The sequence below is a fragment of the Eptesicus fuscus genome, chromosome 3 (genome assembly GCF_027574615.1).
Source record: "Eptesicus fuscus isolate TK198812 chromosome 3, DD_ASM_mEF_20220401, whole genome shotgun sequence".
Taxonomy (NCBI): Eukaryota; Metazoa; Chordata; class Mammalia; order Chiroptera; family Vespertilionidae; genus Eptesicus; species Eptesicus fuscus.
This window is the reverse complement of record NC_072475.1, coordinates 54,555,424-54,576,223: the sequence shown is the minus strand read 5'-3', so window position 1 is coordinate 54,576,223 and position 20,800 is coordinate 54,555,424. Positions and strand designations below refer to the sequence as shown.

Below are 20,800 nucleotides of genomic sequence, written 5' to 3'. Positions count from 1 at the left end.
TCTAGCTCTCTATCCCTCTCCCTTCCTCTCTGTAAAAAAATCAATAAAATATATATTTAAAAAAAAAAGATCTAAGCTCAAAAAGTGACTGCTACATACAAGTCTTGAAAAGCTGTGTCTCACTTAACTAAGATGTAAATAGAGGGGTTGAACTGAATGCTCTCTATAGGCTCATTTAGCCTAAAAGTCTGCATTCTAAGTAAATTTGATTTTCTATTTCAACTCCTGGCTACTTCCTGTTGGAGCTATGAATAAAATGGTTAAAAGGCAGTTACAGAAATGTATTATGAGTCTAGATTGATTTACCAATTTAGTTTGGCATGTAGCTTTTTAAACCCTAAAAATTATAAATATAATTCTTACCAAGTTTTTTGTTACATAGTACAATCTAAAAACCACAACTCAATTTTTATAGCTAAGAATAAATCATGTGAGACCTGTAACATTTTATTTGTTAAAAATGAACAGCTTCAGAATAGATCTAAATGTAACTTTTCCAAAAAACACTAAAAAGTACAGTGTAAAGCATCTCCTCATTAAATATAAACTTTCATTTTGTGATGCACTGCATCAATGTTTTGCATACACCTTGATGCAAAGGAAATTTTAAGTTGCATCTTATTTAAAAAATAAAACTTTAAGAACCGAAAAAGGATGACAACAACCACATTCTAAGAAAGAAAAATTTCCTCCAACAAAGCATACTCTTTTGTTTATATATAACACATTAGCACTGAAGAATTTTAATTTAGTTGTAACAAAAGCAAAATTTTATATTTAAAAAGAAAATGAAATTACAGATGCATGGAGAGCAAAAGTTTAATACACCAACAATACTGTGTTGTGGTTTGATGTACTTAATGTCAATACTTGGGGCAATTTTTAAAGTTTACCCAAAAAATGCATTAATAATAGCTCTGTACAATATTTAAAATAACAAGAAAATGAAAACATCTTTATACCATATTTTCACAAACTGTTCTAAAGACAGCAAACTGCTCAGTTGTTTATCCTTGGCTTTAAAATAAACTACTGGTAATTCTAAACCAATCTAAAATGTATTGTTAATGAATCAAATCTAAGCATTTATCCTTGCAAAAATGTTTTGCAATGAGTGAGGCATTGGCCTAAGGAGAGACTAAAGTTTATTTTCAAATTGTGTAACTGGCTTCCAATAATCCCTTATCAGTAGACTTACTGGCAAAATACCAGATATTAAGGATCAGATTTAATTCTTTGGTAGAAGCATGAAATTGTTTCTGAGAGCTTTCCGTGGCTAGCATAAACCAAGTAACCCAAGGAGCATGGGAGACAATAATGAAGTCTAGTATAGTATACAATGCAAGGCAGGCAGGAGCCATAACTTAACGTTTTGTTTTTAAACAGGGAAAACCAACACTAATAATACACTCTAGGGAAGGAAACTAACACCTACTTAGAAGCTTTAATATTATATCAAACCAAAAGATTAATCTTCAAAATGACTAAATATATAACTGGATATTTTGTAGCATTTTGGCATTATACTGTAACTTGTAGTATACAACAATCTGAGAACTCTTAGCACTAGCTTGGCACAACTGACTAACTCCTCCTATCCCTCCAGAGTGTGGGGGGAAATAATATTTTTCTTACCACAAATGCCTCAATTTTATGCAAGTCAGAGTGAAAGGTATAAAACAAGGTTACAACATAAGTATATTATCACTTTGCATTTTTTTCTTTGTGACATATACAAGTATATTTTTGTTTTTGGGTCTATATACTGTTTAATTTAGCAAATTTAATGCCTATAAAATTTAACTTTTCGAATAAGAAGAGTATAGGACTTTATAGCTTTTAATTTTATCATCAAAATATCTAAGGGGCTCAATCCACTTTAATAATTACAATTTTTCTAAGTATCACCTGAAAAACTCTTTGTGAACACTAGACTCAAGACTACACTAAATCCAAACAGTATACCTATGACCTGGGTTTTAAAGTTTTTCACCACAATAACCTGCCTTCAACCTGCTACTTCCTCTCATGCTTTCTTCATTTACTTACAAAAATTGTCAGATTTTTACATTGGACTTTCTCCTCCAAGGCTCTATTAGGCATCTTTGTAAACAATGCATTTATTGCCTTCAAAGAGCAACATTTTAAACTGAGACTTATGCTAGAGTCACCTTTCTTGTTAAAATTTCAACTTTAAAGATTTATAACTCTGGAGCATTAGCCTAACTGTTAGGCCCTAACACTATCTGAAAAATGAACCAAGTTCCAAATCTTCCCATAAATCTTAAAACCCAAAAGTAGAATTCTAAGTTTTTAAATATCTCTAATGAAGGAAGTCAACTGCACTTATTACAACAACACTATTAAAGGATAAGGGACAGCAACAAAAGGACCTACTCATATTTCTGAAGACCAAGATTTACCATGGCAAAGTACAAAAAGTGGGCAAAGGAGATGAGATCCTAAATACCACTATCATAAAAATAATTTTTGTCTTTCTGTCTTTCTGCTGTATGAGGAACCAAAGAAGTCAACTAGAGAATTGTTCCATCTGGCTCAACCAAGAAATCTATAACAACAGATAAGCATATTCCCTGCTATTCTTTCAGGGCATTATTTATACATGTTAAAAAAAAACTTCAAAAATAAAAGGAGTATTTAGCCTTGTGAATATTTTGAAATAAAGTTTCTTGAATTTCTGTGATAAACTCTTCAAGCAATTCAACTTTTTTAACAGAGTCATCACTCAAAAGTCCCTTTAACATGGGTTCTATCCCACGGTTACAAAGCGGCTTCCTCCTTTGTTGAATGTGAGAGTGGATCTTTGTTCCTTTAGGATTCCAAATCGCTCATTCAAAGTCATCCCTGTCTGGAAAAAACAAAACAAAAATTAATAACTTGACTGTAATCCATATTTACTTTGAAATAATGTGATAATAATGGTAATTCATAGTAATAATAGCTAGCATTTCCTGAATATTTATATGTATGAACTTTAATTCTAACAAAAACCATTCAAAACAGGTGAATTTAGTGATGTTTTGAGAAGTTAGTTAACTTGCCTACTTGGATGTTCCAGAATTTAAACCAGGAAGTTTAACTCAGAATCTCTATCTCCTAACCACTGTAATGCCTACATTATACATAGAACACTTATACTATAATGCCTACAAGTCGTACACCCAAAGATTTCTCTATCTGAATTATTTTTAGGCTCTGCAAACATTGCCATCAATTCTAGTGATGCCTCTGATAAAAGAAGTTGTTTAGTCTTGTGAATATTTTGAAATAAATTTTCTTGAATTTTTGAGTTATTGAATTTTTGAAATATTCTCAAATCAAATCAAAATCTGGTTTTTGATTAACAACAAAAAGCACACCCAAATTATATTCACCACTTCTGAAAGGAAAGTAACAAGAATGAAAAAATAAAGTAAAAATAAGCAAAATAAATTTGGTCAAATTTCTGTATATACTTCATACCTTCAATTCCACAGATTTTTTTTATGTCAATAGATACAAAAAAGCATTTGACAAAATCCAACACCCACTCAGCAAATTATGAATAGAAAAAAATTCCCTAAATCTGACCCACAGAATCAACTAAAAACCTACTGCTAACATCATACTCAATGGTGAAACATTTAATGCTTTCTCCTCAAGCCTGGGGACAAGGCAGGCATACATGCTCTCACCACTTCTATTCAACACTGTACTGAAGGCTAGTCATTATAACAAATAAGAAAAAGAAAAGGTTTAAGGACTGGAAAGGAATTTGGAGAATGACATAATTTGTTTACATAGAAAATCCTAAGTAATCGACAAAATTACAAAAATAAGCAAATTTTAAGCAAGATCACAAGATTCTAGGTTACTACACAAATTATCAAAACCACGTGAGATATACCACCTTGCATTTGGATGGCTTCATATGTATATATGCAAATGAAGATAGTAAGTGTTGGTGAGGATGTGAAGAAATTTAGAACCCTCATACATGCTGGTAGCAATGTAAAATAGTGTAGCCACTTCTGGAAAACAGTCTGGCAGTTATTCAAAAAATTAAACCTTGAGTTATAAGGTGACCTAGCAATTCCATTCTTAGGTATTAACCAAGGAGAAATGAAAACGTAAACTCATACCAAAACTTGTAAACGTTCAAAGGAGCATTATTCACAATAGCAAACATATGGAAACAACACAAATGGACATTAACTGATAAATGAATAAAATATGCCATATCCATAAGATGGAACATTATTCAGCAACTAGAGGCCAAATGCATGAAATTCGTGCAAGGGGCTTGGCCCTCTCAGCCCTGGCTTTGTCCAGGACGATATCTGGAAGGTCGTTTGGCTGTCCGGTCTAATTAGCATATTATGCTTTTATTATTATAGATTATTATTATAGACTAGAGGCCCAGTGCATAAATTCGTGCAAGGGTAGGGTCCCTCAGCCTGGCTGGCGATTGGGGTATCTCGCCCAGTTCTGATCAGAGCCGATTGGGGCCAATCAGGAGATTCCGAACGGGGCAATTGGGGCTGGCTGGGGGGAGGGGCCGTGGGAGGTTGGCCGGTTGGGGGGAAGGGTCACAGGAGGTTGGCCGGCTGGGGGGAGGGACTGTGGGAGGTTGGCCGTGGGAACGCACTGACCACCAGGGGGCAGCTCCTGTGTTGAGCGTCTGCCCCCTGGTGGTCAGTGCATGTCATAGCGACAGGTCGACCGGTTGTTTGGTTGTAATGGTCGCTTAGGCTTTTATATATATAAAGAAATGAAATATTGATACACTATGAGTGAACCTTGAAAATACTATGCTAGGTAAAAGAAGCCAGCCACAAAAGAGCATCCTATATAATAAAGAGGTAATATGCAAATTGACCGTCATGCCCTCGCACAAGATGGCTGCCCCCATGTGGTCACAAGATGGCTGGCAGGGGAGGGCAGTTGTGGGCAATCAGGCCAGCAGGGGAGGGCAGTTAGGGGTGACCAGGCCAGCAGGGGAGGACAGTTGGGGGCGACCGGGCCAGCAGGGGAGGGCAGTTGGGGGCGACTGGGCCTGCAAGGGAGGGCAGTTGGGGGCAACTGGGCCTGCAGGGGAGGGCAGTTGGGAGCAACCGGGCCAGCAGGGGAGGGCAGTTGGGGGCGATTGGGTTGGCAGGGGAGCAGTTAGGCATCAATCAGGCTGGCAAGGGAGTGGTTAGGGGGTTATCATGCTGGCAGGCAGAAACGGTTAGGGGCAATCAGGCAGGCGAGCAGTTGGGAGCCAGCAGTCCCAGATTGTGAGAGGGATTCCAGATTGGAGAGGGTGCAGGCTGGGCTGAGGGACACCCACACCCCCATGCATGAATTTTGTACACTGGGCCTCTAGTGTATTATGAAATGTCCAAAATAGGCAAGCCTATAGAGACAGAAGTAGATAAATCAGTAGATTCATAAGGTTGAGGAGACTTAGGACCCTCTATTTAATTCATTATACAACATTTGTTAACTAAAATATTATCAGTGAATGGCCCAAAGAAATAATAGGGGGGAAAACTTACCTGTTTTCCAACACTATTTATATCAAATTGCAGGGGAACACCTTTAGGGACTTTCTTTACATCAGATTGCTCCCGTTTTGCCAAGAATGAGGGTACAGCAGTACGAGTTAATTGTGGTTTCTGAGTTCTATTAGAAAAAGATTAAAATGAAATTAGGTCAGCTTAACAATCAAAAGAAGAAAAATAAAATCATTTAGTACATAAAGCCATCTTGACTTGTACACATGTTCAAATATATTAGGGCGACTATTTTATTTGTGTTTACAAAAAAAGGTATGGTTTTTGACTGACTAATCTAGAGAATAAAATATATATAGTCACTCACAGACTACCTCTTTAAGTAGAACTATAAACTTTTCAACAATTTGGAATCATTAGTGATTTCCAAGTCCTGGTCTTCTACTAAAATAAAACAACCTCTGAAGTCTTATTAAAGACCTATCTTATATTCTTTCTTCCATTTCAGTCATTAAAATGGCTACATAGAGCAAAAACTCCATAAGTTTAGAAAGTTTATAATGCAATAAATATAATGGAATGGTTAACTAAATTAGGGTTAACTAGATAAAAGAACACACTATGACTTTTAAAAAGAAAGTACTTTTTTTAAAAAAGGTACTTTAAAATATACTGGGAGGAAGGGAGAGAAGGGAGCAAATAGGTATAGTATTATCTCATTTACTATTACACAGTAAAATAGATGTATCTAACATTTTTTATAAACTTTTATTTATTTAAAATGTTTTTATTGATTTTAGAGAGCGGGAGACAGAGAGAGAGAGAGAGAGAGAGAGAGAGAGAGAGAGAGAGAGAGAGAAACATTAATGACAGAGAAACATCGATGGGCTGCCTCCTACACAACCCCCCTTACTGGGAATTGAGCCGCAACCTGGGCATGTGCCCTGACTGGGAATCAAACGAGCAACCTCATGATGCATGGAATAACGCGCTCAACCAACTGAGCCACACCAGTCAGGACCATGCACCAAACTTTTAAAATAAAAATATTGTTAAGAGTGGTTACCTTGGGGCTGTAGAACCAGGAATCAAAGGCGCTTTTACTTTTATACTATTTTATTTCTATTTTGTACATCAAGTATTACTTTTATCCTTGTCTCAGTTTATCCTAACTTGGACATCACACTTCGAGCAGGAATCCAGTAGTTTTCTATTATTTTATATACTGAGAGATTATAATTTCTGCAAAATAAAGAAAAGACTTACACTGGGCACTGCACTGCTCCAGGGTTATCAATGGATACAGTTAAAATTCCTCCATTTGTGGTGGAAGTCCGCCATCTAGTTTCAAAATACCAAAAACTTCATTAGAATATAGCCATTACTTTTTCTTACCTTTTAAAAAATACAGCATCTTGGGTGTAGGAACTGGATGCTTTATTAAATATTTTTCAGTGTAACAAATATATGCACATTAAAAAAACAACTACAAAAAGGTTTTTAATGAAAAGTAACCGTCCTTCACCCTACTATTTTTCCCCTTCTTGTTCCCTAGAGGCAGTACTTTTAACCTTTCCTGTTTTTACTGCTTGCTGGTTCCCTCCAATTCATTAAACAAGATGCTTGTGTAATATATATATTTTTAATCAATAAATTTTGCATAAGCATGTTTTATTTATTTTTTAAAATCTTTATTTTGGAAGTATTACATATGTTCCCTCATCACTATTCTTTAGTTTCCCTACCTAATTCTAAATATTTTGATGGCGATATCACTACTTTACTTCCATCATAGCTTTAAATATATGTAAACATCTTTCTTTCAGTAGTATCGCTTGATAACCTCCCCTTCCCACTTAGTATAAAAGAATAGTAGTCCCTCTATTCCTTCCTTCCACCTCTTCTCCCACTTTGTACCTCCCACTTTTTGTCAGCTCTACTTCTATATTTACGTTAATAAGAATCAGACATTTACATTATATTCTGTTACCAAATTAAGAATTTTGTGCTTTGTTCCGTAAGTTGATTCTATTATTCATGTAGAACCAAATAAGCTATGATTATTTTCTTCCTTATGGTTACCAATGTCGTGACTCCTGTGCAAAAGAATACTGCCAACATCAAGTTGAAATAGTTTCCTTTCTTATACTCAAATCATACCCCATATTGGTTGGCATCATACCATGACCATGTTTTGTTTTCTAAAAAGTAGCTATAAATAGTTTAATCTCAAAACTTGATCATACTGATAGAACTAGAATGTTGTAAGTCATACTTGGGAAGTGCAATTCTGACCAAAAAAAAATTTTTTAAACCTTAATAGGGGTAATGGGAAAAAAAATAATATGTGAAAAAAGAAAATATTCTATTGTTCTTAAGGGTTTACAAATTTTAAAGCTCTCCTGTATTTTCTTCTATTTATTCCCTGAATAGATTCATTTGTATAAAAGCAGTTATAGAAAATAAAGGAATGTTTCATTAAAATGGAGCTTAATAAAAATTAAAAATAGAGAAATGTACTTGGTGCTAAAACTTTTATACACTGACATGTGAAAATACAAAAGATTTTGGGAGGAAAAAGAGCAAAAAATGGTTTGTTTTGGGCTCAATGGTTAATTTACTTTAGGTCTCATTTAATTTCTTTTGGACTAGGGCACAAAGTAATTTGGGTAGCTAGTATTCTCGGAGTTCTGAAATGACACCTTGAAAAACAAATTGAAACTTACTGACGAGTTCTCTTTGCTACTACATCATCTAGCAGTTGTTCTGTGTTCAACTGGGCCTGAACCTGAAGGGGGAAAAAAAGCAGTAGATCCCACAGAAAGCAGAGTATTTGAACGCAAAGAGCTATCCTCCAAACTTTATAACCCATTAAGATATGTGTATGAATGTAGGAGGGGCATATATGACTATTCTGGCAACACCTCTTTGTTAGGGTTCTGCATCAGAACAAGTAGTAAAAACAGGTTTATTCCTACATAACAAGTTAAATTCTTATAAGTCTAGAGGCCCGGTGCAAGAAATTCGTGCACTGGGGGGTGTCCCTCAACACGGCCTGCGCCTTCTGGCAGTCTGGGAGCCCCACGACCCATCGCCCCGCAGAGGGAGGCCCTGTCCACCTGCTGGTCGGTGGCCTGGCCTCCCTCTTTGGGGAGATCAATTGCAGAGCCACCCATCGCGGAGGCCCCCCCAGCCCTGATCGATCGCTCCACTGGCTGGTGGCCTGGGCCTCCCTCTGTGGGGCAACTGTGGGGCAACGGCAGAGACCCCCCCGCCCCCCAACCAATTGCATCGCACCCGCCTTGGCTGGCCTGGCGCCAGTGATGGCTGTTCTGCTATTTGGGCGTTTGGTCGATTTGCATATTACACTTTTATTATTATAGATAGATGGTGTTATTAAGGACAACGAGAGAGAATTGGGGGCAGGGAGGAACTAATCTAATGTCATGTTCTCCATATCCAAACCCAACCCCTACACTTCAACCATGGGCCATCCCTATGATTGAGGATTACTAAAGATAGATGTTCAGGATCCTTTGTTTGGGTAAAAAGAAAACACAACCAAGGGTTTTTATACCTTCAGGCCTCTTCTGAAAAGAAAAGTTGCTTGACGAGTGTCTTTCTGATGACTTAATTTATTTACACTCCTGGGATAATTGGTTGGGATGTTATTTCTGCAATGAAAACATATGTGCATGAATAGTCTCAGCCATTTAACAACTTTCAAATATCCTGAGAAAACAATAAGCAAAAACAGTTTAATTCATTGCCTAAAAATGTGAGAATACACTAAATATAAAGACTCTGAATTTATCAGAAACTATTGAGATTTGATTTACAAATATCTCCCTCTAGTCCGGCTGGCATGGCTCACTGGTTGGGCATCGACCTATGAACCGGGAGGTCACAGGTTCGATTCCAGGTCAGGGCACATGCCCTGGTTGTGGGTTCGATCCCCAGTAGGGGGTGTGCAGGAGGCAGCCTATCAATGATTCTCTCTCATCACTGATGTTTCTCTCTCTCTCTCCCCCTTCCTCTCTGAAATCAATAAAAATATGTATTAAAAAATTTGGTGAGCCAAAACCGGTTTGGCTCAGTGGATAGAGCGTCGGCCTGCGGACTCAAGGGTCCCAGGTTCGATTCCGGTCAAGGGTATGTACCTTGGTTGCGGGCACATCCCCAGTAGGGGGTGTGCAAGAGGCAGCTCATCGATGTTTCTAACTCTCTATCCCTCTCTCTTTCTCTCTGTAAAAAATCAATAAAATATATTTTAAAAAAATTTGGTGAAAGATTTATTTACAGGGTTAATACAAAGAAAATCACACCTAGGCACATCATAGTCAAACTGACTGAAAATAAAATCATTTTTTTCCAATATATTTTTTTATTGATTTCAGAGAGGAAGGGAGAGGGAGAGAGAGAGAAACATCAATGATGAGAGAGAATAATTGATCAGCTGCCTCCTGCATGCCCCATACTAGGGATTGAGTTCGTAACCTGGCATGTACCCTTGAGCAGAATCGAACCTGGGACCCTTTAGTTCACAGGCCCACTGAGCCAAACCTGTTACAGCTAAAAAGAAAATCTTGAAAAATAGCATCTTTTTCAGTTTTCCTTTCTCACTTAAAACCTTTACATATTAACATAAATCACAGAGAAACTTCTATCTTTCACTGCTTGTTCTTTCACACACAGAACAATGTAATCTCTTTGTAGTTTCTATAAAAAGTTGGTAAAATATGAGAAAACAAATTTTTATATTTATCTTTTTAAAAAGATTGTTAAAAATTGATTTTTAGCCCTAGCTGGTGTGGTTCAGTGGATACAGCGCTGGCCTGCGAACTGAAGGGTCCTGAGTTCAATTCCAGTCAAGGGCACATGCCTGGGTTGCGGGCTTAATCCCCAGTGGGGGGCGTGCAGGAGGCAGCTGATCAGTGATCTCTCTCATCATTGATGTTTCTATCTTTCTCTCCCTCTCCCTTCCTCTCTGAAATCAATGAAAATGTTTTAGAAAAACTGATTTTTAAAGAGAGGAAGGCAGGAGGAGAGAGAAACATCAATCGGCTGCCTCCTGTACACCCTCTACTGGGGATCAAGCCCACAACTGAGGCATGTGCCCTGACCAGAAATCAAACCTTTTGGTGCACAGGACGATCCCCACTCAACTATGCCACACTGGCCAGAGCTCTACTTATTTATTTTTACAAATAAATGCTGAAATGTTGCCTAATCTTACCTCCAATCTTATAGAGGCTCAAATGCAAATTTCCCTATCTAGCCCAATTAATATGGGCTCATTAATGACTCATGTAATTGATAAATTATTATATGATAAGTTCCCCTTTTCCAATAGGTACTACCAAATGATTCTCAAAAGAAAACAATATAATATTTAAGTAAAAGTGCAATTCCAGCCATTCCATTTATACAAAGACTTCATTTAAGGGTTCTTTTATTTTGAATTATCTTCTATAAAAGATGAATAAATAGTATTTGAAACTGAAATAATAAGGAAACATCACAGCTTGTCAACTTCCTTTAGTACACTTTATCATTATAGAGACCAGAATGCCATAACAATAGTTCATCATTTTTAAGTTCTTATGTCTTTCAATTTCATATAAAAATAATTTCACCTTAAAAAGCATCCATACAGAATTCTTTCTAGTTTACTTTTTCCACAAATAACATACACTATTCTTTTAAGAGCCTTTGAGACTGAATAACAAATTCAGCTTTTAGAATTCCCAATTTTGAATAATTATTTACCAAAACAATTCACATTTTGCAATGTTATTCTATGTGTCAAGAACAGTAGAGAAGCAGAATGCTGTGGGGTTTTTTTTAAAAAAAGTTTACAATTAGTTAAATTCATCAATAACTGCATCTAAGAAATAAGAAAAGTTATTTGCTTCCATGTTGGATGATCAGATAAACACCCCAAATAGCTATCTTGAAAATGACCAGATAACTGTAAGAATCACTGAAAATTCATTCCTTCGAACACTTAGGCAAGAAGTATATCTTTATTTATGCAGGATAACCTTATTGTCTTATATTTGAGTACTTACTTTCTATTTAGCTGGTTAGGTCTCTTAAGAACTGCAACTGGTTTTCTCTGCACTTCATTTTGTCTCAGAAGGTTTGCCTTCCTTTTTAACGCTGGAAAATATCGTTCTATATTCTTTCAGAAGGCAAGAAACTATGTTAATCGGATTGTTTTTTACTCTATACCCTATTACAATAAACATTTCTGAGGCAGAATGGACAAGGAATGACCACTGCTTTGATGTGCAGGTTACAGAAACAGAGAAGCTGCAACAACTTGAATATTTCCAGTCTAAGTGACTGAAAAGATAACCACATTATACTCAAAATACTTGCAACAAAAAGAGAATTTGGACAGAAAAATAACTTTTATCTATTTTGGATCTGTTCAGTTTGAAGTGCTGTGGGATGTACAGGTGATGGGGAAACATGGATCTGGAGCTCAAGAGAAGAATGAGAGCCAGAGATGTAAATTAGGGAATCATTTATATAAACATGATTTTGGATATCAAGTAAAGGAATAAGAGGGGTAAGTTCCAAAACAAATGTGCGAAAAAGAAAAAAAAAAAAAAAAAGAGGCTGTAATAGCAAAGAAGCCTAAGTAGAAATGGCTACAGAGAAAAAATAAATCAAGAATATTCAATGTCACAAAAAACAAGCACATGAAATGTGCAACAATAATTTTTTTTAACTTCATGAAGTACTAAATGATTTAGTATTACGAGTCAAGTTAAAAGTTCTACAAAACATATCCCCAGCTTTATGAAGTTCTGAATCTAAAGAAAAAAATTATAGAATTGATACTGACATTCTATATCCCAAGAGAAGAATCCTAACTAGGCCAATTTTTACTTCTTGATAGATATTTTAAGTTGATTTTCAAACCAAAAAGGAAATTCATTCTTAGACACAACCCTGCCCCTCTTAGCACAACCATTTGCTCTATTTACATTACTAGTATTTAGCAGTAATATTTAGTAGTAATGTAAATGAGTTTCTTATCTTTCCGACTTAGTTCTTCAATTCATAGGTAAGAAAAAAGTGTATTTTTATTGAAATAAAACATTAATTTATCTGACTCAGCATTAAGCCTTCATCATCCTACCTTGTCACTTAGAGGCGGTCGATTCATAGGACTAATTCCTTTTCGAATTCCAGTTGTTTTCCTAGCTGCAAGACCAGTGATAACTCCGTAAGAACGTCTCTTCCCAGGCATGATTCTTCCTCTACGGCTCAGATTATTCTTACCAAAACCTGTAGGGGGCGGTGGGGAGAATGCAACTGAGAGGCACAAAGGTCACAAGATATTCTACAGTATTATTATTTATACTAGAGGACTGGTGCACGAAATTCGTACACGGGGTGGGGGGTGAAGGGTGTCCCTCAGCCCAGCCTGCACCCTCTCCAATCTGGAACCCCTCGAGGGATGTCCGACTGTTGCTCCTAACCACTCACCTGCCTGCCTGCCTGATTGCCCCTAACAGCTTCTGCCTACCAGCCTGATCATACCCTAACCACTCCCCGGCCAGCCCGATCAACACCTAACTGCTCCCATGCCAGCCAGATTGCCCCAACTGCCCTCCCCTACTGGCCTGGTCACCCCTAACTGCCCTCCCCTGCAGGGCTGGGTCCCCCCCCCAACTGTCCACCCCTGCAGGCCTGGTCCCCCCCCACCAAACTGCCCTTCCTTGCAGACCTGGTCCCTCCCAACTGCCCTCCCTTGCAAGCCATATTGTGGTGGCCATCTTTGACCACAGGGGGGGCGGCCCTCTTGTGTGTTGGAGTGATGGTCCATTTGCATATTACTCTTTTGTTAGATAGGATATATTTCGTTTGAGTTACATAAAATATCTCATTTTTAAAGAGGCAATAAGTTGCACTGGAAAGGATTCTGTTGCAGAAAAAGACTATTCCTTTCTATCTCTCTTTTTCTCTCTGGCTTTGCTTTCTTAACAAGATAGACTCAACTTTCCCTGTACAATATTTTAGCCACTAACTACATGTGGGTATTGAAGATTTGAAAAATGACTAGTCTAAAATGAGATGCAAGAAAAGAATGTACAGTTTCATTAATAATGTGGCTCACATTTTATTTCTGTTGACAGCACTGACCTAAAGTGGAATCACTATCTTTACCTCCCATTACTTACTAGCTTGCAATCTGCCTTCTTCATTTTCAGTCCTACTGTATTCAAACTGTTTTTGCTAAAGTCCCCAGTGAGTTCCAATGGACATATTTTCATCTCTGTGACTTTACTGACTTTGCTTTTCCATTATGTATCTTACTTATTTAAATATTTTCTAATTATGAAAAAGTAAATATGCTCACTGCAGAAAATTTAGAAACATATAAAGTACAAATAAGAAAATAAGTAAGTTACCCATTATTCCACTACCTAGAGATAACCACTACTAACATTCTATGTCTGCCTAGTCTTTTCTTTATTTGTATATGTACATTTAAAAAGTTAACATCCTTAGTTTTAATTATTTTTAAGCAATTTCAAAGACTATCACATAAAGTAAATCATAATTTATAGCACCAAGTGCTTACAAGGTGGACTGAGTCTTCCAGCAAACCCCATATCATATTCTAGGTACTATTCTGTAGTCTATATTCATACTATATTGTGACTAACATCCCAGATATTTAATATTCTTTTACTACATTATTTTTTAACTAGAGGCCCGGTCCATGAAAATTCATGCACTGGAGGGGGGGTCCCTCAGCCCGGCCTGCCCCCTCTCACAATCCGGGAGCCCTCAGGGGTGGGAGGTGACTTGGTAATCAGGGGAAGGCAATGACCCATCACCCCTCTGCTGCTGCCACTGCCGGCAGTGCAAGCCTCGGCCGGCCCTGGTGGCTGGGGGGCTGAGGGGACTGGGGAACTCCGGAGGCAGGCGCACAGAGCGGCCGGGCCCACCTGCCGCCCCGGCGGGGCTGAGGGGACTGGGCGCTGCCATGTTGTGGCTGTGGGCGCCACCATCTTTGAGGGCAGGGCAGTCAATTACCATATTCCCTCCTTATTGGCTGTGGGTGCCACCATCTTTGCGATGGCATGAGGGTCAATTAGCATATTCCCCCTTTATTAGATAGGATTGCAATAATAGTATAGATAACATTTTTATAGACATTCATGATTACCTCAAAATATAAACTTTCAGAGGCTGAAATAGTGTATCAAAGAGTAAAGCAAATTCTTAAGGATTTTCATTTATATTATAAAAATCCCCTCTAGAATGACTATATTTATTTATATTCCAGAATCATACGGGTGCCACTTTTTCCATAACATTGACTACTCTGAATGTTTTTTTTAATCTTTATCATTTAGTATTTTAAAAAATCTTATTGAAGTAAAGCTCAATGTATTTTGAAGTCCAGCAAGTAAATAAATAAAATCTTGTCTTACTTAGTAGTTTACTAATGAGAATGAATATTTTCCATGTATTTTTTGGCTATCTGTATTCTTCCATTCACGAACTGTCATTTTCATAAATCTAGCAATAAGTTCTAATTTCCTTCAATGCTTTGATAGAAGAATTACATTAAGTTTACAATTAATTTTTCAAGAATTGATTTATTTACTAGTACAATATCCAGGAACATAGTATATCTCTCCCCCTTCTCAAGTCTCCTTTTGTCACTAAATTGGTTCAGTAAGCTTCCCCCCTCTCCCATAAGTCTGCACATTTATTGTTAAGCTTATTGCTAGATAGTTTATAGATTTTGTTGTCAATCACAAAAAAAATCCCTCTAATAATAATATTTTCATATTGTCATGCCTAGGATTACAGAAAACTATTGAGGTTTTATTTATTACCTTTTAATCAGCCATACCATTGAACTCAATTGTTAGTTTTAATAGTATTTCAAATTATTTTCTTGGAATTTCTAAGTGACAATCATATTACCCACAAATAATTGTCTTCTTCCTTCTAATAATTATACCCCAAATTCTTTGATTTCTTAATGCAACAGCCAGGAATTCCAGAGAGCCATACTAAGTAACAACTGTGATACGGGGCATTCTTAATCTTAATTCTAATTTTTGGGAAAATGTCTTTGGAATAGTATCCAGCATAATACCGGTATAATGTCTTTGGAATGGTATCCGGTGGGCTGCGAGGCTGCAGTGGGCACAGGAGCGGGTCACGGCCCATCCTCCGCTCCCTTGCCCAGTCCCTCCCGCCACGGCCCCCAGTCCCGTCTGCTGGCAGCCCTGCTCCCATTGCCATTCCCACACACTGATGGCACCAAGTGATTGAGGCTGGCACCAGCAGCAAGTGCAAGTGGTAGCTGCTGACCCCGATCACCCTTCAGGAACAGTGTGAGGTGGAGAAGCCCTCAGGCATAATCGGGGCCGACAGCTGCCACTTGCACCCACTGCCGGTGCCGAGCGACTGAGACTAGCGCCAGGCACTGGCAGCAGATGCAAGCATTGCCTTCGGCATGGCTGCAGGTGCGAGCGGGGCTGGAGCTGGCAGCAGGTGCAAGCATTGCCTTCGGCATGGCTACAGTTGCGAGCAGGGCTGGTGCTGGCAATCAGTGTGAGCGGGGCCGTCGCCAGCAGCGGGTGCTAGAGGCAGCTGCTGGCCCCGATCGCCCCTTAGGAGCATGGGGAGGTGAGAAGCCCTGAGCGGCGATTGGGGCCAGCAGCTGATGGCGCAGAGTGATCAGGGCTGGCGCCGGGTGCCTGCAGCGGGTGCGAGCAGGGCCGGCAGCACGTACGAGTGCCGGGCGGGACCACGGTGCGCGAGAGCAAAGAATTTTCAGTAACCACCAGAGGCTCGCCCCGATGACAGCAACCTACGCCCTACTCTGGTCTGGCGCCCCCACTCACCTGCTCTACCATCCCACCGCGGCTGACGCCCACCATGTTCCACACACCCCTCCCCTCCCCCCCCCCCAGTGGCCAGCACACATCATAGCAACCGGTTGTTTGGCTGTTCTGCCATTCGGTCTATTTGTATATATATACATACCTACTTTGAGACCAGAGTTCAACAAGACAGTTAGGAGAACTTCTTATGATAGATTAATTAGTTATCAATGTATTGCCTTCCAGCTCCCAATTCACTTTATATTGCCCTGCTTTAGTCACTAGAACATTTCTCTTACCAGCTTGCCCAGGCTTAAGCTTTGTCAGTAGAGGGCACTGGAGGTACTTTAGAGGAAGACGGAGCTTTTCTTTCAAGTTCCAGTGTGTACCTCAAGGCTTGTTCCTGTGGCATACAGGACCCAATATCCTTTCCCCACAAGCTGAGACTATGATGAGGCAAGAGAGATGCCTAGGGCATAAAATTTGAGCCTGAGTGATGCCTTAAATTTGGGGCATCTGTTTAGATTTAATCCCAGGCATCACTATAGTCTGGCCCTAATCACCCTCCAGTGAATTTAAGTTGTATCACCCCCACATATGGCTTCCCAGTAAGTTCCACCACCATGGCAACTCAGTTAGTGTGGAGATCTTCTGGATTTGTTCCTTTCTTGGATGCTCTCTGCCTTAGTACTAGAGGTACTAAATTTATTAGTACTTTTATAATCAAAGAAAAAGACAATAAAGTTACAACTTCAAAAATCAGATTGCTGCTCAATGTGTGTTTTTCTTCTGAAATTGCAACCAAGCAAAGATTAAGCACGTTGGGGAAACATGTATATTCAAATTAAATTTGCTATTTTTATTTGTATTACATGAAACAGCAACCATTAACTGTGCTAGGCATTATGCTGAATACTTTAACCTAAATGAGAACTTATGAGGTTAATGCTAACATCTGAATTTTGCAGGTGAGCAAAGTGAGGCAAAGAACAGTAACTAGTTAGAAACTGGAAGAACAGAATTCAAGTTTGTGTGGCTCCAAAATTTAAACACTTTCCAAAACTGTTATATAAAAACTAAAGAGTAAAATGTATAATATAATCTATGGTACAATTCCAAAGAGAAAAAAATATTACAGAAAAAGTGGATTATAAGCTAGATATTACAAAACAGGCCAAGATTTGAATAGTCAGGATATGATATGAAGTGACAAATACAAAGACATGGGCAACTACAGCATACTGAGAGAAGAGAGTCTACGGAAAAGAAGAAATGAATGTAGTGGGTTCAAATCAGAGGGCTTTAGATGGTGATAAAGATTACACCTGACTAGGAATGAAGGGGTCACAGAATTCATGATCAAATTATATCAGTCTAGAAGCAGTATCTTAGACTAAAAAGAAAAGGGAGAAGGCAATGAGACCATTTCAGATGCTACTGCAATATTCAAACATGACATGATAAAAGATTGGGTGAGGAACAAAGAAATGTGAAAGTACTGTATTCAAACAAAAGACAAAGATTAAAGAGATGAGGAATCCATTATTATGCCAAAGTTTTTAAGATCAGATGAGAAAGATTAATGAGCAAGTCTCATTAACAAGCATAAAATTGATTAAAAGGAGAAAAATATGGGATAGAATTCTTTTTCTAGGTACTTCCTATTTCGAACTATTATAGCCATTGTTCCCATACTTGTTAACCTTTTCACTACCATTTCTTTCTCATTGATGGCTTCTTATCCTCTACACCTTCTAGCGAGCCTAGATCACCCGTTGCCCCTCCATCCCCTTTCTACCTTTGAATAAACTTTCATTAGATTATCTCAGTTTTAGCAATTGTACTACTTTTCATTTTTTTATCTGTCATCCTATCCTATATAATAAAAGCCCAGCGACCGTAATGGCAGAACAACCAGAATGACTGATCAACCAGTCACTATGAGGTGCACTGATCACCTCTTGGTTTCTACCCCTGGCCGGCAGGCTCCCATCCCCCGATGGCGAACAGGGATCCGAAGTGGGTGGTGATGGGGCTGGCGAGTGGGCGGAATGGCCAACCTCTTGGTCCCTCCCCCTGGCCGGCAGGCTCCGACTGCCCGATGGTGAATGGGGACCCGGGGGTGGGTGGCGGGGGATGCAGGCAGCGTCAGACCAAGGCCCCCACTCTGCTGGTCGCCCAACACACAAAGGGCAACCCGCGGCGGGGCGGGGGCGAGGCCACGAGCGGGCGGGACAGCCAGCCTCCAAGTCCCTCCCCACTTGCCGTCAGGCTCCGATCACCGGCCCCATGGCAAACTGCGAACCCGAGTGAGTGGTGGCGGGGGGCAAGGCTGGCTGCCGGCAGCTGGGGAAGATGGCCCTGATTGCAGGCTAGGCCTAGGGATGGTATCCATGCATGAATTTTGTGCTTCAAGCCTCTAGTCTATATACATAAAAGGCTAAGTGACCAACCGTCCGTCCAACCAACCTGCCGGTACATATGATGCTCACTGACAATTTAACAATAAACGTTGACTCGCGCATGCGCGATAACATATAAAGCTCTCGCTGGTGCCAATAGTAGGCGTGTGTTTCGATCTGTCATTGTGGATTGTGAATTTAGTTTTGTTCCCTCTGTGTTGTGTCTTGTTGTGTTGTATTTTGTGCCTTTTGGTCAATGCGGTAGAGAGTGAGCCACATAACCAGACACCCTGAGAGGAATGAAAATGGGGAGACAAAGAAACAGCCCCCATACGAAAGAAAAAGAGGAATCACCAGAAAAAGGAAGTAAATGAAATGGAGGCAAGCAATTTGTCAGAAAAAGATTTCAGAGCAATTATCATAAGGATGCTGAAAGGATGGAAGACAAATTCAACAACATGTGTAAGAACCAAAAGGAAATGAAGAACCAAGAAGAAATAAAGAATGACATAGCTGCAATAAAGAACACAATAGAAAGCATCAACAGTAGACTAGAAGAAGCTGAGCACTGCATCAGTGAGCTGGAAGGCAAGGTAGGAAAAAACACCCAAGCAGAGCAGTAACTGGAAAAAAACGTAAAAAAACAGGAGGAGAGCCTAAGGGAACTTTGGGACAACATAAAATGAAACAGTATCTGAGTAATAGGGGTGCCATAAGGAAAAGAAACTGAGAAAGGAATAGAAAACATGTTTGAAGAAATAATGACAGAAAGCTTCCCTGATTGTGAAGAAAAACTCACACAAGTCCAAGAAGCTAACAGGGTCCCAAACAAGATGAACCCCAAAAAACCAACAACAAGACACATCATAATTAAATTGGCAAACACCAACAACAAAGAATCTTAAAAGCTGGCAGAGAGAGACAGGAAGTTACCTAAAAGGGCTCTCCCATTAGACTATCAACTGATTTCTCAATAGAAACACATCAGGCCAGAAGGGAATGGAATGAAATATACAAAGTGATGCAAAGCAAGGGACTGAATCCAAAAATACTATACGCAGCAAGGCTATCATTCAAAATTGAAGGTGAAATCAGCAGCTTCACAGACAAAAAACGGCTAAGGGAGTTTATTATCACTAAACCAGCAATGCAAGAAATCCTAAAGGGACTGCTGTAAAAAGAAGAAATAGGAAGGGAAGTAGGAACATAGGCATAAAGAATAAAAATGGCGACAAATACCTATCTATCTATATATAGAAAACCCTAATATGCAAATAGACCAAACAGCAAAACATCCGAACAACCAGTCGCTATGACGACAACCAGGGGGCACGCACGGAACATGGTGGGCGTCAGCAGCAGGCAGCAGAGAGGGGAACATGGTGGGCACTGGCCGTGGTGGGATGGTAGAGTGGATGAGTGGGGGTGCCAGACCAAGGCAGGGCCCTGGTCACTGTCATTGGGGCGAGCCTCTGGTGGTTACTGAAAAGTCTTTGCTCCCGTGTGCCACGGTCCTGCCTGGTGTTCACACCTGCTGTTGGCGTCGGCCCCACTCACACCCTCTGCCAGCCCCAATCGCCCCTCAGGGCTTCTCCACCTCCCCCTGTTCCTGAGGGGCAATCGGGGCCAGCAGCCGCCTCTTGCACCTGCTGCCAGCGACAGCCCCCCTCGCACCTGCTGCCAGAGCTGGAGCCACTGCACACACCTGATGCCGGTGCCCAGCACCGGTCCCGATCACTCAGCACCATCCGCGGGTGTGAGCGGTGGCTGCCGGCCCTGATCGTCCTGAGGGCTTCTCCACCTCCCCCTGCTCCTGAGGGGTGACTGGGCAGCAGCTACCACTTGCCCCCACTGACGGTGGTGCCAGCCCCACTCACACCTGCTGTTGGCGCCGGCTCCAATCACTCCGTGCTGTCAGCGGGTGCGAGCAGGGCCAGTGCCATCACCGTGAGGGAGTGGCAACAGCAGGAGCAGGGCTGCTGGCAGACAGGGGGCCGCAGCAGGAGGGGCTGGGCAGGGGCACAGAGGA

At 40.0% G+C, this 20,800-nt stretch overlaps 1 protein-coding gene across 1 annotated transcript in view; it reads right to left on the bottom strand.

The window, feature by feature from the left end:
- Positions 1-426: 426 nt before the first annotated feature.
- Positions 427-20,800, bottom strand: part of FYTTD1 (forty-two-three domain containing 1) — a 40,337-nt gene continuing 19,963 nt past the window's right edge. Inside the window, exons 3-9 of the mRNA XM_008155495.3 lie at positions 12,652-12,800; positions 11,570-11,682; positions 9,076-9,172; positions 8,225-8,286; positions 6,765-6,839; positions 5,541-5,667; positions 427-2,869 (exon numbers count right to left, since the gene is read on the bottom strand). Coding sequence (XP_008153717.1) covers positions 2,771-2,869; positions 5,541-5,667; positions 6,765-6,839; positions 8,225-8,286; positions 9,076-9,172; positions 11,570-11,682; positions 12,652-12,800 — 722 coding nt within the window. The 3' untranslated portion in view covers positions 427-2,770. The remainder of the gene's footprint in view (positions 2,870-5,540; positions 5,668-6,764; positions 6,840-8,224; positions 8,287-9,075; positions 9,173-11,569; positions 11,683-12,651; positions 12,801-20,800) is intronic.